This window comes from Acartia tonsa, chromosome 2 (genome assembly GCF_053477335.1).
Source record: "Acartia tonsa isolate MP-2025a chromosome 2, ASM5347733v1, whole genome shotgun sequence".
NCBI classification, from domain to species: domain Eukaryota; kingdom Metazoa; phylum Arthropoda; class Copepoda; order Calanoida; family Acartiidae; genus Acartia; species Acartia tonsa.
The window spans coordinates 26921306-26941063 of NC_137261.1; the positions used below are offsets into that span (position 1 = coordinate 26921306).

General features: G+C 32.3%; 1 protein-coding gene across 1 annotated transcript in view; it reads right to left on the minus strand.

Moving 5' to 3' along the window:
- The window catches only part of LOC145307965 (thrombospondin type-1 domain-containing protein 4-like), an 85804-nt gene extending 66393 nt beyond the window's left edge, over positions 1 to 19411 (minus strand). Inside the window, exon 1 of the mRNA XM_080150238.1 lies at positions 19181 to 19411. Coding sequence (XP_080006364.1) covers positions 19181 to 19231 — 51 coding nt within the window. The 5' untranslated portion in view covers positions 19232 to 19411. The remainder of the gene's footprint in view (positions 1 to 19180) is intronic.
- Positions 19412 to 19758: the final 347 nt, after the last annotated feature.

Sequence of the window (19758 nt, forward strand, 5' to 3'; positions counted from 1 at the left end):
TAAAACTATTTTGGGTAAGGGTATCACCATCCTATCGTTTTAAAGACAATTTTTTCGAATAATAAAGTAAAAATCATGCGATATAAAAACTATACTTGTTGCTTCACCCCTAACATCTAGGGGGGGGGGGGTAAGTTGTGTCGAAAAGCCTAAAACCAACCCTAGACATTTATAAAGCTTCCTTGAAAAGTATAACCCATTTGGATAAACAAGTTTCGATATCTTTAAAATTGTTCCATGACAATTTGATAAATTTTAAATTTCTTTTGACAAGCCTTTTCCTTAGGTATACAATATACATGGTTAAAGATTCGCTTTTTTAAATATTAAAGGGGCCATCGAGGGGTTTAAGCCGGGGGGCAGTTGGGGTTAAGCATACCCCCCGGCTAGCATTTAACGTGGTGCATAAACAATAAATTTTCTCTGTGAATGGTCGCCCATGATGACCTCCGAATTAGTTGCCGAATGTGTACGCAGTTTCCTGAGTGTTTCCTCATCCTAGCTCAATATTTACTACTAGCTAAAAATCTTCAAACTTCCCTCAAAAATCTAAATTTGAATGTATAAACGATTTATACATTATAAATTTGAATTTTTCAAATTTTGATATTTTTTTTTAAAGTTTGAAGCTTTTTTAGCTAGTAGTAAATATTGAGCTAGGATGGGGAAACACTCAGGAAACTGCGTACACATTCGGCAACTAATTCGGAGGTCATCTCGCCCATGGTTTAAAAAAACCCAGAATAATCATATACATAGATGGCTGCTAAGAGGGAATCAAAATGTTTTTAAATAAAGTACAACTTTGCTTGATGATTCTAATTTTTAAGCATCCCTTGACCATTTTTTGTTACCTCTTTTTGGGTGGTCATTAGGTAAGTGTACTGTACACTCTTGTAAATGGGGGTTTAGACGGGTGTAGGGCGGTGAAAACTTGGAACACCCCCTTTAATTTTGCTGAATCTTTAGTACCCTATGTAGCATGGATTTAGTTTAACTGAAAGACGTCTGACACTCTACGTAACTCCACTCAAGAATACTTTTTATGTATACCTACCACTATAAATCCTATCACGATGTAGTACAATATAGGCCATGCATAAAAACATGTCCTCTATTCATATATTATTTGATAATTTGATATTTCAATGTAGAATTCTTAAAGTATTTATGTTTATTCTTATTGAAAGAATCATATCATTTAAGTAAAACAATTAAATTTAGGTTGTCTAATTTACATTATTATAAAAGTGAATAAATGAAAGAAAAAATAGGTTAGCTTTTATTTGAGTGTCATAATTATGTCAGTTATGTTTTTCCATATATGTAATTCGAATAATAAAAATTTTCCATCGCAAATTTGATTATAAAGAAACTTAAGAAAATGAAATTCAAGAGAATGGTTGCTTCAAATTTTCAAAGATCCAGGGATAGGTAAGTGGCTTGTTAGATTATTTTTTTTTTAAATCTAGGTTTTCCTAATTTATTTCAGCAGAAAATAATATATTTCCAGAATGGCTTAGTTTAAGTATTGTTAGCCAGGGCCTTCGACTCCTCAGTGCCAACAATAATGGTTTTAATCATGTAATTTTTTTCATTTTTATATCCACAGAAAGCTGTCTATAATAAAATGCGATAAATAACTTTTCCATTTACCTATCACTACACACCTGAGGATGATTGAAGGCATATGAAATATCTAACTATGTGTAGAACAAACTTGAACCTCAAGTTCACATGTGTGTTTGTGTGTGTGTGTGTGAGTGTTGGAAGATTTTGGCTTCAAAATGAATTTCTCATCTTATATGTTCCTATTAATTGCAGAGGAGAAAATCATTCTATATTAACCAACTAGCGGATTCGCCCCTAGCCTCTAGGGGCTTTGCCCAAGAGGTTTGATCAAACCAATTTTTCGTATTTTAGATTTAAAGGAAAATTGGTTTGATCAAACCTCTTGGGCAAAGCCCCTAGAGGCTAGGGGCGAATCCGCTAGTTTGTTAATATAGAATGATTTTCTCCTCTGCAATTAATAGGAACATATAAGATGAGAAATTCATTTTGAAGCCAAAATCTTCCAACACTCACACACACACACACACACACAGGGAGGGGGGTAGTCGACCCCACTATTTTAATTTTAGTTTAAAATTTTTTTTTTTTTGGGGGGGGGGCGGGTTAGGGATGTCCCATCCCCCAAGAAAATAATTATAAACCTTCCCGGGACCTATGAGAAGCTACCCTGTAAAGGAGAACCCGATCAGTTAAGCGGTTAGCGAGATCCTTCGCTACAAACAAACAGATAGACATCGTTCTACTTTGTATTATAGATAAATAGTTCCTATGTATTTTCACTTATTTTAATCTACAGTAGGGTCAATTCTTGTTAAACGTAATTGGAGTACATTGTCTTATCCCTTTATATCCCTGGCATGTAAATCGCAATGTAAACAAGAGGGAAAACGATTTTTCATGCGTGTTCTCTTAAGTGGCGCTTTAGTAAAAGTATTTCACTAAATTGTTAAGTTTTAATGATGTGCAGCTATTAAAGTAAAACAATAGAGGGGAAGGGGTTATATAACTATATGTCCCTACCCAGTAGACCCTAAGCCGACTTTCAATTGGGTCTTTGAATATCAGCCAATAGCATGGGAAATATTAACACAGCCAAGTCACTACAAAAGAGCAGAAAGCAATTTGCTAGCAGACGAAAAGGTCCCAAAGGTCCAGGTAGTTGTTAGGGTTATACATCTATACTTAATACATTTATTGTGCAGCCAGACTTTTATATTCACTAAATCAAAATTACATTTTATTTTCAAAAATTACAATTATAAACTAAAAAATAAAAGAATAAAAGAATTTATAACAAGGTCAAAAACTAATAAATATAGTAACTCTAGATCTCCAATCCAACAATTTGACCAATAGGAAAGCAGTGAAGGAAGAATCTCTCCATATTATTGGTACACATCTTCGTACATTTTATCCATATAATAAGATAGCTATAAATAGTTGAATTTCTTGGAGAAATTAAATCGTCCAAAAATTTCGCCTTCCGTATTATTTGATAAGTCAGTTACGCGTTCCTGTTTATTTTGACGGCTTATGTGCCTTACTGATAATCTAGGGTAATAACTCTATTATAAAACTATTGTAAAAATGACAATATGCTCAATGGAAAGGTAAACTTTTAACAATAGATCTTGCTTCTATTGTAATCCTTTTTTATATTACTCGGGTCTAACTGAAAAAGATAAAAAACAAAACATTGTTATTTTATCTTTTTTGATATTATTTTTATAAATTAATTCTATTATTTATGCGAAATTTTTTAGAGGGTTTAAAACTAGTGATAAACCAATGCCGTTATGGTCTTCTAGTATAGCACATTTTGAAGGAAAGCTTTTCTATAATTAGAGCCAGTCCGTATGTCCGTAACTGTTAGCGCTTTTCTTTAATTTAGACATGTTAAAAGTTTTCTTTCGATTTCAAATTTTGCATGATGATTCCTATAACAGTTTGGTACAATTTAGAAAGCGTAGCAACTCTGTAATTGTTACCAGAAAGTCCTGACTGCCATTTAATCTTGCTGTTTTACTTTTTTGACAACAATTTTTCATGTGATATAACTATCCAAACGTTCCCATAATTTATGCATTGTAGATTTGATGTTTGAAACCTTTTATCTTTAAGCTCTAAAATGTATGGTTAGGTTTAAATGTAAAATTATTTATTTGTGTAAAAGAATCATTTTGCTGTATTTCTAGTTTGCAAAGTTTCTAAAGTTATAAAAAACATCTAGTCACATCATTATCTATGACATAATCTAGTCTATGACTGAGCTGTTATGCAATATATATATATAACTTTAGGAATTATAGTTGCTGTTTGCTTGGATTGGCAAAATCTCATTATCGACTAAATGAAACAGTAGCCTTACTAAAGGAATATTTTTGTTATAATTTTGGTAGCAGGACAAAGTGTCAGCCATGTGACGTCATAAAAATGAGGAAGATGAGAGGAGAAGTGGGAATGAAAACCCCCCAAAAAGAAATGGATAAGCAATCATTTTTCTGACGTCACATGGCTGATTTTTGAGACACTTTGTCCCGCTTCTAATTTTGGTTATAACTGAATAGATTAATATGAGTAAGGACTGATTTTGTTAGGTATAATAATCTAATATTTTTGGGAGATCACAAAAATCATTTGCCCTTGTCTGTTCCTTTTTTCAGCACGTTTAAAAATCACAAAATTCCCTACAAAAAAGGAGAAGGGGTGCTTTTTGAGTGGCCCAACTTTACAATACAAGATTCTGCTTTTGGATTTGCCTGTTCCGAGTTCCTTTTCCTCATATCAAATGTGGAATGAAGAAGTATATACTATATATTCTTCACATTGGTTTAGGCGAGGGACTAAAAATAATTAAAAAAACATTAAGAAAACATTAAGAATACAAAATTGAAATAGTGCACTATAATAAAGAAACAAATAAAGAACAAGAACGATTGCGTCTTAGGGCATCGAAGCTTTTTGTATTAATCCAAAATTAAATATATCTTTTGGGGTATTTATTAGGACATTTTTAAATTTATGTCTAATTGTGTTTTTTTTTGTTTAGAATTGCTATATTATCAGAAGGTAGAAAAATAAGAAATAATCTCACAAGTTTATTGCAGACATAAGGACTGACAGAAACAAAAACTTATGTAGTAGCTTCGCCACAAAAAGTTACAGTTTAGGTTTTTGTTTCCGGTAAACTGACAGCTTTATTCAAAATCTATTAGGACGGACAAGCCATTAAATATGTCAGCTAATACCAACAACGAAATTGATAAGAAAAAAAATCATGAAATCTATACGTGATTCAGCTGTCGTTGGAGGGCAACACTTAGTAGAATTTACGACCTGTTTATCTGTCCCCAAAATATCATTTTAGATTTATTTCTCTTGTTGGGTTTTCCTTATTCCTGCATTTATGTTACCCAAAATTACAAAAAAATATATGATCAATTGTAATTTGTGCCTAGGTATTGAAATAATTGTAAGAATGTTTGGATTGAATATTGAGGTAAGCCCTTGAAATCTAACAAATACTTATCATTCAACTTCCTACCTTTACATTAACACAAAACACATGGATCTAAAGGATAAAATAATCGCTGAATTGATGTGAATCTCCAATGTATGCACAAAATTAATGCTTCTGTAGATTACAATTAGTGGTAGAAACGTTTGAACACTCAACTTATGCCAACGAATAAAGTTTTTATCATTCAACTTCCTACCTATACATTAGCACACTCTCAAAACACAGGGATCTAAAGGATAAGACAATGGCCGATAAATTGATGTGTGTTCAATATATACACAAGATTAACGCTTCTGTAGATTACAGTTAGTGGTAGAAACGTTTTAATACTCAACTTATGCCAAAGAATAGGAAAACGTTATTATAATACTTTTGGGACTATTGTTATAAAAAAACCATTGTCCTCCTACTTCAAAATATCATCATCATCGCCATTTATCTCTTCTTTTCAGAGCATAGGCCACGCACAATGGTTCTCCATTTATCTTTGAATTGGGCCTCAGTAGAGGCTTCACTGAAAGATGAAAAATTCTTTTTACTCAGTTCTTCAAGGAATTCCCTCCTCCAGGTTGTTATTGGTCTACCTGGTTTCCTTTTTCCTGTGAAGGGGTCTCAAGTCAAGGCTTGATAGGTTAAATCATCATGCCCTTTCCTTAGAGTGTGCCCCAACCATCTCCATTTTCTCTGTTTTATTGTCAGTTTGATGTCTGACATATCACTGCGCTCTAAAAGCTCAGCATTTGTGATCTTGTTTGGCCAAAAGATCTTGTGGATTCTCCTAAGACATTTGTTGACATATGTCTGAAGCTTGGAGACCACTGCTGTGTTTAGGAACCAAGTTTCGGCCCCATACAGCAAAACAGACAGAACATTTGACTTGAAAAGTCTTAACTTGGTCTTTATGAAGATGTTGTTGGAATTCCAAATTTTGTTCAAGCTGGCAAAGGCTGTTCTAGATTTGTTAATTCTAGCTTTAACATCTGTCAAAGTGCCTCCAGCTTCATCAGTTTTACTTCCAAGATACTCAAAGCAGTTAACATCCTCAAGAATTTGGTTTCCAATAGTTATTGGTTCTTGGGAGTTTGCATTTAATCTGAGTATTTTAGTTTTTGGAACATTTATTTCAAGTCCAACTTTCTTGGAAGTTTCAGCTATCATGTTAGTCCTTCTTTGCATTTGACTTCTATTGCTTGTTAACAAAGCAATATCATCAGCAAAGTCCAGATGTCCCAAATATTTGGGATTGCCAAATAACTGCCAGCGAATGCCATCATTGCTTTCACAGTTCTTCATGATCCAGTCAATGGCAAGGAGGAAAAGGAAGGGAGAGAGAAGGCATCCTTGTCTGACACCTGTTACAATCTCAAAAAAGGTTGATAGTTTACCTTTATACATAACATTTCCACCTCCTTTATGATAGATAGCTTTAATGATATTGATTATCTTTTCTGGAATGCCAAAGTGTCGGCAGATTTTCCAGAGTGATTTCCTGTCTAAAGAATCAAATGCTTTTTTGTAGTCAATAAAGTTTACAAAAAGCTCAGAGTTCCATTCCTTGGATTGCTCTATGATGATTCTTAGAGAGGTTATCTGATCAATAGTGGAACGGTTTGGTCTAAATCCAGCCTGATTAGGTCTTAGCTTTTCATTAACCTTCTTCTTTATTCTATTAAGAAGAATCTTACTAAGGATACGGCCAGGTACTGAGAGAAGCATTATCCCTCTGTAGTTTCCACATTAGGTCAAGTCTCCTTTTTTGGCCAGTATTGAGATATGTCCATTTTTCCAGTCCTCTGGGCATAACTTATCATTCCATATCTTAGTGATCAAAGGTAGGAATGCCTCAGCAGATGTGTCTAGGTCTGCTTTCATGACCTCAGCTGGGATTTTATCAGGTCCTGCGGCCTTGTTATTTTTCAAACTTTTAATGGCCTCTTTGATTTCCAATAGATTTGGCGCTCGACAGTCAATGTCAAGTGCATCTGAGGGTGGAATCTCAGTTTCTTCCTCTGGAACTGGAAGATTCAGCAGTTCAGTGAAATGTTCTGCCCATCTATTTAGAATATCCTCATCAGTTTTAAGGAGTGAACCATCCTTGTCCCTGATGTGCGATCCTGATTTGTGTACTTTGCCTGCAATGCTCTTAGTAATCTCATAGACATCTTTCATTCTATTTTGATTAGCAGCATTTTCTGCTTGCAAGGCAAGGTTTTCCAATTGTTCTTTTTTGTCAATTCTGACACTTTTTTGGATTTCCCTGCTGAGCCTCTTATACAGGTCTTTATCTTCTGGATAGTTTCTAGAGAGTGTCTTTTGTCTTACCTCTCTTCTTTGATCCATGAGATCAATGGATCTTTGAGTGATCCACGGCTTTTGGTTAGCCTTTTTGAAACCTAATTTTTCTTGGCTGGTATCATTATAAACTTTTTTGATACCTTGCCAAATATCTTCCACTCCATCTTCCTCTTGAAGAGTCAGCAACTCAAATCTATTCTTTAGAGTGAGCTTAAACTCTTGCAACTTTTCAGAGTTTTGGAGCATTGTTAAATTATATTTCTTCCTGGGGTTAGGCTTTGTGTCCTGCTTTTTAAATCTAAGCCTAACTTTAGAAGATAGAAGATAATGGTCTGAATTAACATCAGGTCCTCTTTCAACCCTGACATCAAGGAGAGAACCTTTAAAGCGTCTAGATATACATATGTGGTCTATCTGGTTAAAGGCTCTTTGATCTGGTGATCTCCAGGTGGCAGTATGAATCTTTTTGTGTTTAAAGATGGATCTAAAGGATAAGACAATGGCCAATAAATTGATGTGTGTTCAATATATACACAAGATTAACGCTTCTGTAGATTACAGTTAGTGGTAGAAACGTTTTAATACTCAACTTATGCCAAAGAATAGGAAAACGTTATTATAATACTTTTGGGACTATTGTTATAAAAAAAACATTGTCCTCCTACTTCAAAATATATTCCTGCATATTTAATTAAACTTTATTCCATATTTATAGAATATTAAAGTTAAAAAAATAAGCGTGCAAAATTAGGATGTAGATGGTGTCAACACCCCTCTTAGAATTAAATTGGAAAAGCCTGGTAAAGAATTAAAACAAAATCCCCAATACAAAGATAAAACTGTACAATGCAGTGTGCTAAATTGTTTTAGACTAAATTTTAATGTTAAACAAATTGACGGACAACTGTGGCTTCATAACAAAAACTGTTTTTTAACGACTTATGAAGAAAATTAAATCAATTATAGTTATCTTTCGCATCATATTATAGACATCCTTCCTCTGATAATAAAAAAAAGATATAGAATTACCAAACCTGGTTTTAATTTTATGATTTTCATTTTATTATTCGGTGATATAACATGATTTTTTAGTGTGGTTAAGAACCGGTTCTAATCCAGCGTATATTAATCGATTTCAAAACCATACTGGAAATAAAATTATTATTCCTCTGTATTTTGATGCAAACTTTTTAGACCATTGTTTGTTGTGCCTAGGAAAAGATGCCTAGGTTATGGTAAACAAAAAATGGAAGGAAGAATAGAGAGTCCAACCAGGAATCTAAAGGCATAAGACAATGGCCGACTTAGTGATGTAAATCCCCAATGTTATAACACAAAATTACCCCTTCTATAGATTGCAATTAGTGGTTTAAACGTATGTAAACTGAATTTAATAAACCAACCAATCAGAATTCATTAAAAGTCCCCAAAGTTGTTAAGCCAACGAATAAGAAAACGTGTTGTAAAATTTTGGGGACTTGTGTAATAAACAGCCCATTGTCCCCCCTCTCTCTCTCTGTGGCGTCTAACAGAAGGATTACAGAAAATTAGAACTTGCCCACGGATTATAATATATATATATATATGTGAATATACTACTAAAAATATAAAATGCATTTCATTTTTCTATAACCTTTTAAAAACTAACAATAAACCTTTTGCGTTTCAGTTGTTTCCTAATAGTTGAAGTAGTAAGTTTTTTTTGTCTGTAGCTTTAGATTTTGATAACTACTAAACCGATTGAGTTCTCCATTTAAGGGAAGCTTCACATTGGTCCCGGTATGTTTTGAGGCTATTTTATTTTTTAGGAAGCGTAGCATTTCTACAGTCGTTACCATAAAGTCCGTAATCATGCTGATTTTTTTAAACTTTATTGACAATAAATTTTAATATGTTATCGTTATTTTATTCATCTGATTTTTGTAATAATGATTCTCTGACAACAAGGTACAATATAAGGCATCTCTATAATTAAATCCAAATAATGTCTTTTTTCTGTATACTGTACCTACGCAATTTTGTAACAAATTTATGTACAATTTTGTTTAAACGTGCAAAATATGTTCTGCTTATTAAGTTCTGACAAGAGCATTGTTCGTATGTCCTTCCTTCTATCTAGAGCTTTATGTCATGGATGTTGTTATCCTTGCTGTATTTATGACCACATGTACTTGTAAGATGTGTACCATGTTTGCCAAGCTAATGTGCCAGCTTATTTATTCTGGAAACATGATCACGAAGGATACAACCAAAGCTTCCAATCCCAGAAATTCAGGTATAGGTCAAAAGATGATAAATTAATATATCCTCCTCATGAAAAAAAACTTTTGCAAAACCAATAGCCTGAAACTTTAAGTTAAAGATAAATAAGACTAAAGGAAAAAAATCATTGAAATTAAACAAAGAATTTTGAATTTACCTTCCCCATTTTCCTGACCCACACTAAGATTTATAAAATAAGAAAAACAAGGATGACAACTTCCATAAAAATGAAGCTCTAAAATCAGAAGGAAGGACGAACGAACAATAACTCTTGTAGAATGTTATAAGAACGAACATTAATTTGTAAGTCTAAACTTAGTTGTTGCAAAATATAAATGTTATATGAATCATCATGCAAAGTTTGAAATTGATAAGACAATTCTAACATGTATAAATTAACTAATAGAGCTAACAGTTATGGACGGACCAACCATAACTAAAATATCTTTTAAAGCACGGCCATTTCATAATTATCTAAAGTTCATAATATTTTGCAAAAGTAATAATTTAACTAAATCAACCAATAGGAGAACAGTAGACAAACAATCCGGTCAAACTATTGGTTAGAAATTGTACAGATTTTGGTACGAAAAATCAATAACTCTTTAATTTCATTCACACAATGAGTCAGCTATAAATAGTCATATTTCAAAGGATAAAGCTGTGCCAGGGTAAATTATTTCATGGAAAAATTTCTTTCAAGTTTGCTTTGAATAGTTTAATTGAACTTATGATAAAGCTTTGCTTGGGTCGTTGAAAATTTTCACTGCTCGTTTTATTGGATCGAATGAATCGTGTATTAATAAACAAGTTGCTTTGCCCTGGCCTCTAGGGGAGGGGGATGAAGGTAAGGAAAATGGCATAAACCCACCTAAGCTTGGGGTATGGTCGGACCTCCACGTGGTCCAAGCGGGAACATCCATCCGGATGGCTAAACGACCAGGAGGCCAGAGGAGACAAAACTGTAATGTACTGGGCAACCTGGAACCTGCAGCCGTCTTTTTTGGCAACGGAGGGGGAGATCAGTAGCCGAGTTCTCTCTCTCCTTAAAAACATGTAGGCCAGACACTGTTAGTGCAAACGCACGAGCAGTAGGCAGTGTACTATCGGTACAGAACGCCCTAGAAGAAGAAGAACCCACCTAAAGACATTTTTAAAGCTTCCCTGGAAAGAACAATCAATTCGGTCCTGCAGTTCCCGAGATATTTAGCTACAGACAAGAAACTTTTTCATATTATAGGCTTGACTGTTTAGATCTATTGTAAAAATAATACAAGCTATAATGTTTTCCCAAGAATATTAAAGTCCATGTTAAAATCTTTCACTAAAGTCTGTCAAGTAATTCTTTTTCCAAGAAAAAAGAAGACGTAGAAAGTCTCTTAAAAAATCAGCATGTGACGTCATAAAAATGAGGGATTATCCATCTCTTTTTTAGGGTTTTTTTCCCACTCCTCCTCTCCTCATCCCTCATTTTTATTACGTCAGACTTTTTATTGAGAGACTTTCTTCGTCTTCAGAAAAAAAATCTTTGATGTTTCCAGGATCTTGAGTGTTAACACCACTCAAAATTTAATAGCAGTACTCAAAGTTTGTAAGTCAACAAATTAAAAGATTAATTTTCTTTTTCTTTTCAATGGCATTCTTGTATTTTTACATTGTTCTAAATATGTGCAAACAATAAGAATAGTTACCTATGCCTCGTATTACAAACAGCTTTCCGCGGATATAAAGATGTACAAGTATGGCTTAAAACCGGTTCTAATCCACCGGATATTAATTGGTTTTGAAGCGATACTGGATACTTTGTTATGGCCACACAATATCAAGATACAAAGCACAAAGCAGACAATTTGTTTATAAACCATACATACATAAAATAGAGATTTATAGAGTGCTCAACAACCTTCATTTTATTTCTAGCCCTGACTCTACTAGATACAATGTCTGCGGGGCTCCCAGAAACTTCACTCAATTTAATCTAACATTATCTTTTTATCAAACAAATAGTTTTTTTTTGTCAGAAGCAATACGCGGGGAAAACGACTTTTTATTTTTGTTAAAAGTCTATCTTTTTGTTTATTGAATTGTCCTAAGATTTTAAATCCAGGTAAGTTCTAACCTTCCTTCAACTGTAGCCTACCAAAAAATTTTTCAGTATGGTCTTGAAATCGATTAATATCTCTCTCTAAGAACCGGTTCCGAACTGAAAAATCAAGTATCTTATCGTAAATTAGACAACTACTACTAATAAAAAATACCAGTTTTGTTAGCAGGGCCATTGGCTCCTCGGGGCTAAAAATGCTGGTTTTAATCTTACAATTTTTCATTTTAATGTCTCCGGAAAGCTGTCTGTAATACGATGCAGAAAATAATTATTCAGATATTAGCTTGAAATTGTTTTTAGTTGAATTCTCTAAGAGCTGATATTTCACAAATTACAAACTGTTCTTATCCGTAGATTTTTTTAATGTTATGTAGGATAAATCAACAATAAAATTTTTTTTTAATCACTCTAATAATACAGAAAATATAATTATTGTGTATGCAAAGAACCAAATATCCACCCATGCAGTCTCAGTGTAATAGTCTCAATAGCACCAGGGAGGGAGGGAACATTGGATTGTAAATTATACTGGTACCCAAAGTTTTTAACATGTTCTCTCATTCCTAAAACCCAGGGACAAGGGAATGATATTCTGACAAACAATTATAGAGGAAAATCCCCTTCTTCTTTTCCTCCCCTTCTTACTCACCCCCCTTCATTTACATGAGAAAACAAAATATACTTCCAAATACTCTAAAAGGTTTCGTGATTTTTTTTTGTAAAATTGATTGTTACAATAGCTACCCCTGCCTAAAACCAAAAGCTTGAGATGCTTATATAAAAATCTTAAATAATTGGTTTAAAATAGAAGTGTCTTAATTTTTCAACCAATTAATCTGTCTACAGAAGTATTAATTTATTTATTTACATAATTTTATCATCCATTGTCTTATCCCTTATATCCCTGGTATAATACAAAGAGTAGTCTATGTACTAATTGGTCGAGCTTATTCAACCAACAAAAACATAAATATTTGGTAGTTTCTCTCTTATCACATATGTACCACTAAAGAATTTTTAAGTATTTTTTATGCTTATTTTAGTCAGGTTGGGTTAAGTAAAGGTTAGAAGAGCCCCGTATGGATAGGAACCCGAAGGATTAGACCCCACAGGTGCTAGAAATATGTAAAGTACAATAGTGTGGGGGTTGGTTGTCCAAAAAAGGTTTGAACTAAAAATTTTTTTCTATCAAGAGTAAGACTTCTTTATAATAATTTCAGTCTGTTACTAAAATTTTCAATTGATCTTGGTTTTCAGATGTGAAACAAATAAAGAAATGATGTGTTGTTATTAAACTTGTGTAATCGTGTTGTTAAGCTAGTATAGTGTAATTGCAATCTAGTTGTTGTGTAAACCTGGGTCTTATTATACGGTTTGTGTACAATTGTGTGTACATTTACACACAAGTGTGTGCACACATAATGTTTGTGCACGTTTGTGTGAATGTGGTTGATCTGTGGGTTTATTTCTGTGTTGGTAAGCAGGTATAAGACAATGGTCAATAAATCCCTTATGATGATACATAAAATTACCCCTTCCTTATATTAAAATTAGGGGTTGAGATGTTTGACCACTCAACTTAATGAACTAATCAAAATTCAATACAAGTCCCCAAAGATGTTAAGCCAACTAACATGAAAGGGATATTATAACACTTTGGAAACTAGTGTAAACAAACAGCCCCCCTCCCTCCCTGGTTGGTAAGTGTGTAAATCAAAGCAAAGAATCAGTAAATCCTTATAATAAAGTAACAGGATGTTTGTTTGATTGTCTGTGTTTCTGTTTGTACCAAAGGATCTCGCTAACTGCTGAACCGATATGGCTTTCCTTTACAGAGTAGCTTCTCAGAGGTCCTGGGAAGGTTTAAAGCTATTTTTGGGAAGGTAACACCACCCTACCAAGAGAAATCGCAAAAAATATAGAAAAATAAAAAAAACGCCGCCCTGCGGAAATTTTTGCTACCAGCGGAGAAAAAAATATTTTTGGTAAATAGCTTATTTAAAAAAAAATTGAAAGAAACAATTTTACGTGTCTCTTGAGGCCTCTAGGGGCGTAGCTGCTAGTAAATAAATAATTCATAGTGATTTATAAAGCATATGTCACGAAAAAAGGATATTTTAAGCGATACAACATAGCAAATCACGAAACCTTTGTAAATAAGTACATTAATCATACCAATTTTATACAACAAAATAATCATATTAGAGATTTTTACTTGTTCCTTTATTTGTTGTGGTAGTATAATTTGTATGTTTTGTGTGGAACCTGTAAAAGCTTTAATGGCCAATACCCAGGGAGGAAGGGAGGGGACATTGGACTGTAAATTACACTGGCACCAAAAGTTATATAATCTTTTTTGTTGGCTTAAAATCTTTAGATTTTAATTGAATTTTGGTTGGTTGATTTCTGCTAGTAGTGTCCAAACTTTTCAGTCAATAATTTAAATCTTTAGAAAGAGTAATTTAGTTTACCATAATAGGGTAATAACATCAATTTATCATCAATTGTCTTATCCCTTAAGATCCCTGCCAATACCTCATTTTACATCAATCATGAAAACCTTGAAAAGAGAAAATAACATAAAAGGGGGAGGTCATTTTCTAGTAAATTCCGTAAAGGTGTGTGTGTTATAAGGCCTAAAAATAGTAGTAGAACGATAAGGTGCTCTATATATTTGTATTCCCTATTGAATAGAACAATAGAGAGCACCTTATCGTTCTACTACTATTTTTAGGCCTTATAACACACACACCTTTACACACCTTTACGGAATTTACTAGAAAATGACCTCCCCCTTAATGAATGTATGTATGGAAATAGAAATAAATTAAATTAGAAGTGGAAAATTACTAATATATTAATACAAAGTAATCAAAATATTTGTTATTTAAATCATGGAAAAATCAATTATGTAATAAAATATCAAATAAAGATTTTTATTAAAATTATTTTTTAGATGAAAAATGTTAAAAAATAAAACTAACCCAAAAAAACTTCCCAATATATTTATTACAGACACTTGGTTATTGTTCTTATCAGAATATCTTAGATCTATCTATTATGATGGATCTAAAGAGATAAGACAATAGCCGTTAAATTGATGTACAATTTACATTCATAATGATGATACACAAAGTTATCCCTTCTGTATATTACAATTAGAGGCTGAAACGGTTGGATACTCAACCCATCAAAATACAATAACAAAACATTATTATATGATTTGGGACTAGCGTAATAAACAGCCCAATGTCCCCTCCCTATCTGACCTATTATAGAAAGTTTTTTGATTTGCATTAGGGCTAAAAGCAAAAGTAAATCTAAAAGCAAAAATAAATAATTCATGTAAAAATTGTAGAAAAAGGAAGAGAAAAATAAGGAAAAGGTGAAAAGAGGAATTGCAATTTATGTTGTTTAGGCACTTAATCCATCTCTATGTACAAATGTCAGGTGAAAAAATGTGTGGTGTTCCTTCAAATCTGGTTATTCATAATTAGGGTCGGTCCGTTTTTCCGGGTCGGATTGCTTTTTTCCTTAATTTAGCCTTGTCAGAGTCGTCCTATCGATTTTAAACTTTTCATAGTGATTCCTGTAGTAGTAAGGTACGATTTAGAAAACGTAGCAACTCTCTAATCGTTACAAGAATGTCCATACGTCCATTTTAAACATGTCGATTTTTAACTTTTTAACAACAAATCTTTATATAGTATTATTATCCGATTCAGATTGATAGGATTTTTGGATCCTGTATTTAATCAGTTTTTCAAAAGGTTTACTTACAATTTTGTTTCGACTTGTAAATATTTATATTCTGGTAATGTTCGTTTGTCCAACCGTTTCAGAGCTTAGCCGTTTAATGGATGTTGTCATCCTTGTTTATTTAAATTTAAAAACGTTACAATTGCAGAAATTTAAGCTAATTCACCACTTAGTTTCATGCTGTTTAATAAATTTACTGTTCTGATATCAGTGACCAAATCCTTTTTCAAGTTTTTTTTTTAATATTGTAAAAATTAATTGCATAAATTTTTGCGGATTGGATTAAACACCAAAACTATGTCACTTTACTCAAGCTGTCAAGAAATTATGCCTGGTTCTACCAGGGAGGGAAAGAACATTGGACTGGTGCCCAAAGTTAAACAATCACATTTTCTTATTTGTTGTCTCAAAAACTTTGTGTACTTTTATTGGTTTTAATTGTATTGCCCTTATTTTTCAACCAATAACTGTAACTAAAGAAGGAGAAATTTTGTTTATTATCATTGGGTAAGTAGATTCATTTAACGCCAATTGTCTTATCACAAACCTAAAATGGCATTGTGTTGATATTTTCTTATTCAAATTAATGATGAAGCCAGAAAACAAGTAGGATAACATCTATAAAAAGCGAAGCACGGGATTAAATACTTATTTTATATCAAGAAAGACGGAAGATTTTATTTCATCCTGAAGGCTTTTTAGTCCTAGACGGTCAATATGGCGGACAAATTGACTTATAGAGTAGATACTCATTAAACGAGAAAATCCAGTAAATAATCATATGAGAAAAAGAAAGACAGACGGACGGATCATCAAAGATGGATACAGAGTAGCTTCGCTACTAAAAGTCCTAAAAAACTAAAGTAGGCTAGACATCTTTAATTATATTTTGATAAATTTAAACAGCACAAAAATGTTTTAAATGTTAAACCAATACAGGTTTAAAGTCTAACTCCGATCATTAGTAGCAAAGCTGCTAATCTATAATTCACATTATGTGTCCGTTCGTCCGAAGATTGATTTTCTAGCCTGCTACATATTTAAGATTTTTTGTCAAAATATTCTTCACCAATGAGATTGGGCATCCAGTATACAACTTACTTTTTCAGTCGGGTATGCTACAAAAACATAAATATTTATTTAAATTTAATATTAATCCTTATCTCTCTTTTTTATGACCACTGAGCAACTGATATATAACACCCATGATTTTTTTGTGACTGGATACTTATCGATGTTATCATCCTTGTTTACGAAGGTTTCCGATCTAATTTACATGATTATTTAGGATACTTTTAAATTGCATTATATTTTTTAAAGCAAAGCTTTTCTATAATTTGGGTTGGTCCTTACATCCGTCCGAACGTCCGTCCGGAACGGATAGCTTTTTTTTTTGTTAATTTAGGCATGTTTTTTGCATGGTTATTCCTATAGTAATTAGGTGCGATTTAGAAAGCGTAGCAACTCTGTAATCATTACCAGAATGTCCGTACGTCCATTTTAAATATGATAATTTTTAAGTATTTTTAACAACAAGTTTTAATATGATATGATTATCCTATTGACCTGCTTTTTGGAATACTGATTCCCAGGACAACAAAGCACAATGTTATAATAGAAGCATCTCTATAATCAAGTCCTATAAATGTAAGTAAGTCCTTAACCATTATCTTGTATTTATTCAGTTTTTCAACAAATTTACTTACAATTTCTTTTAACTTTTATTAATTTATGTTCTGATTATTTAGTTCTGACACTCTACAAGTGTTAATGTTGTTTGTCCTACTGTTTCAGAGCTTCGCTTTTACAGATGTTGTCATCCTTGTTTTTTAAAATTTATATGCAAATATTTATATAGAAATTTAATATACATAATTAAAGAGTTTAAAAAAGGAGAAAAGTTAAAATATGATTAATTTAAAAATTTCAAGGGGAAAGACATGGGGCGCCATATTTGAATTTAATTTTGTTACAAACTTTAACAAATTTTCTGCTAAAACGCTTCAAAATGAAAATTGTTGAAAAAGATAATTTTTAATTGAACCTTCTTTCTAAAACTTGAGAGATGACAAATCTTGAGTTTCAAAAGAAATATTTTTACTTTTCCCGTCTGAAATTTTAGATATTGACTTTTAATTGCCCGGGATCTTCTTAAACAAGGATGACACAAAGGAAAAGGATTGCAGTGGTTTTTTAACACAACTTTTAGAAAAATGCATTTTTTATCTAAACGAAAAAATACTATTAGAATATTCCAAGAAATAAAAATAATATTTAAAATTGTTCAAAATATGAAGGAAAAGTTTAGTTACATACATGAAAAGGTAAAGTTGATTTTTATCTTGTAGATAAGAACTTTTTGTTAAAGTTTGTAAACCCTCATACAGATATGTGTCACCACACATTAAAGTTAACAAAATGGCATGCACAAAAATTCTTATTCTTTGCAAAACAATTGCATATTTAAATCGTTTCTTAACCTAAAGGCTCTATTTCTTTTTAATAAAAGAATTAAAAGATAATTCATAAAAATTTCACAAATTGAGTATGCTAACTTTTCAAAAATGTATACCTAATAAGCAAGCATTCGATTTTAGCCTAATATTAAAATTCGAAAAATAAAATAGCGTTAACCATCCTGGCACCTGTGTAAAGATTTCCTCAAAAGAAGAACTCAGTCAAGTCCAAAACAAGATAACCAAAACCATTTATCGAGGCATTTTCTTGAATATTTAAATTTATTTGTGTGAAAAGTATCTGGAGTTTTTTGAATTTTTGTTATAATCAGTTTTAATTTTAGGATAAAAATTAAATTCGGCTTTTATTACAGGATGATTTATCACTTCTTGTTTAATTAATAGGAGTAAAATTAAGATTTATTCAATTTTAAGAAAAATATATTAAAAAGCTTTAATTGAAGGGTCAGGTGACCAGTGATTTGGAGCCGGAACCGGAAGAGAAGCGGATCGACATCGCTGAGAAAATCAGGACTTGACAGCCGCTCGTCAGCCGCTACTAAGCCTTAAATATAAACCCGTTTGGATGATTTGAAAATTGTTTTCAGCTGATTTTCAAAATTATAAAAGGCTTAAACGCGGATTACGCTCGGCTGCCGAGCCCTGGAGAAAACCTATAGTTTATTCATAATTATTGGCTACAATGATTTTTAGAATAAAATCATGATTTTATCACAAATATTTTCAGAAGTATATGTACATTTTTCCGCCTTATATCATAATCTCACTAAATAATTATATTATAAAGAAAAATTGCTTCATCAGACCACTAAGATCAGCAATTAATGTTAATACAGAAAATTACTAAATTACATTTCTTTACACAATTAGACATAAAGAATAAAAATATAATGTTTTTTCTTTCTTTTTTTTTGGGGTATTCTGCTATATATTTATAATTATTAGATATTGAGAATATTTGTTTTAATAATATTTAATTCGTTATGAAACATTTTCCAGATTTTTTTTAGTAATGCCTTTATCTTTTATGGACAAAAAGTCAGATAACTTTTTTTTTATAAATATATTTATAGATAAATATCTTAATGTTTTAAATTTAACAAAAATAATACCTGGAAAAGGTTTAGAATTTTTGTTTAAAAATATCCGAAACCATTTTATTCTATTAAATTTGTTTTAAATTTAACTCACCCAGAAGAATATTCCAAGATAGTTGATTAAATTAATCATATTCTGTTCCATTTCAAAACAGAACCACAATCAACATTCATTTTCTAATTTTTGGCACTGACTCTCTCTGACACCACACAGACAACCCACTGTGCAACCTGGTTGTCCTTGTGTTCAGTGTAAGGTTTAGATAGAAACTAAGGTGGTGAAAATATTGGTCTCCGCTTTTCTCTGTCTTGTTGTGTTTACTACTACACTGTTCAATTCAGAAATAGTTTCGGGAGGTTTTTATAACAGAGGTGTTCGCATAGATAATACAGGGAGAAATCAGCGTGAGAGAGAGAGAGAGAGATGGGGGAGGGAGGGAGATGGAGAGAGGGTGATGATGTATAATTCCCCATCTTTATTCTCGCCTCTCTCTATTCTATTTGTCATAACACAACACGACGGTCATTTGTATGGTGCATAATAAAAGTAATAATAATCTTTTTTAAAGCGAAGCTTTTCTATAATTAGGGTCGTTCCGTCCGTCAGTAAATATAGGCATGTTAGAATTGCCCTATCGATTTAAAATCTTGCATGATGTTTCTGTAGTAGAT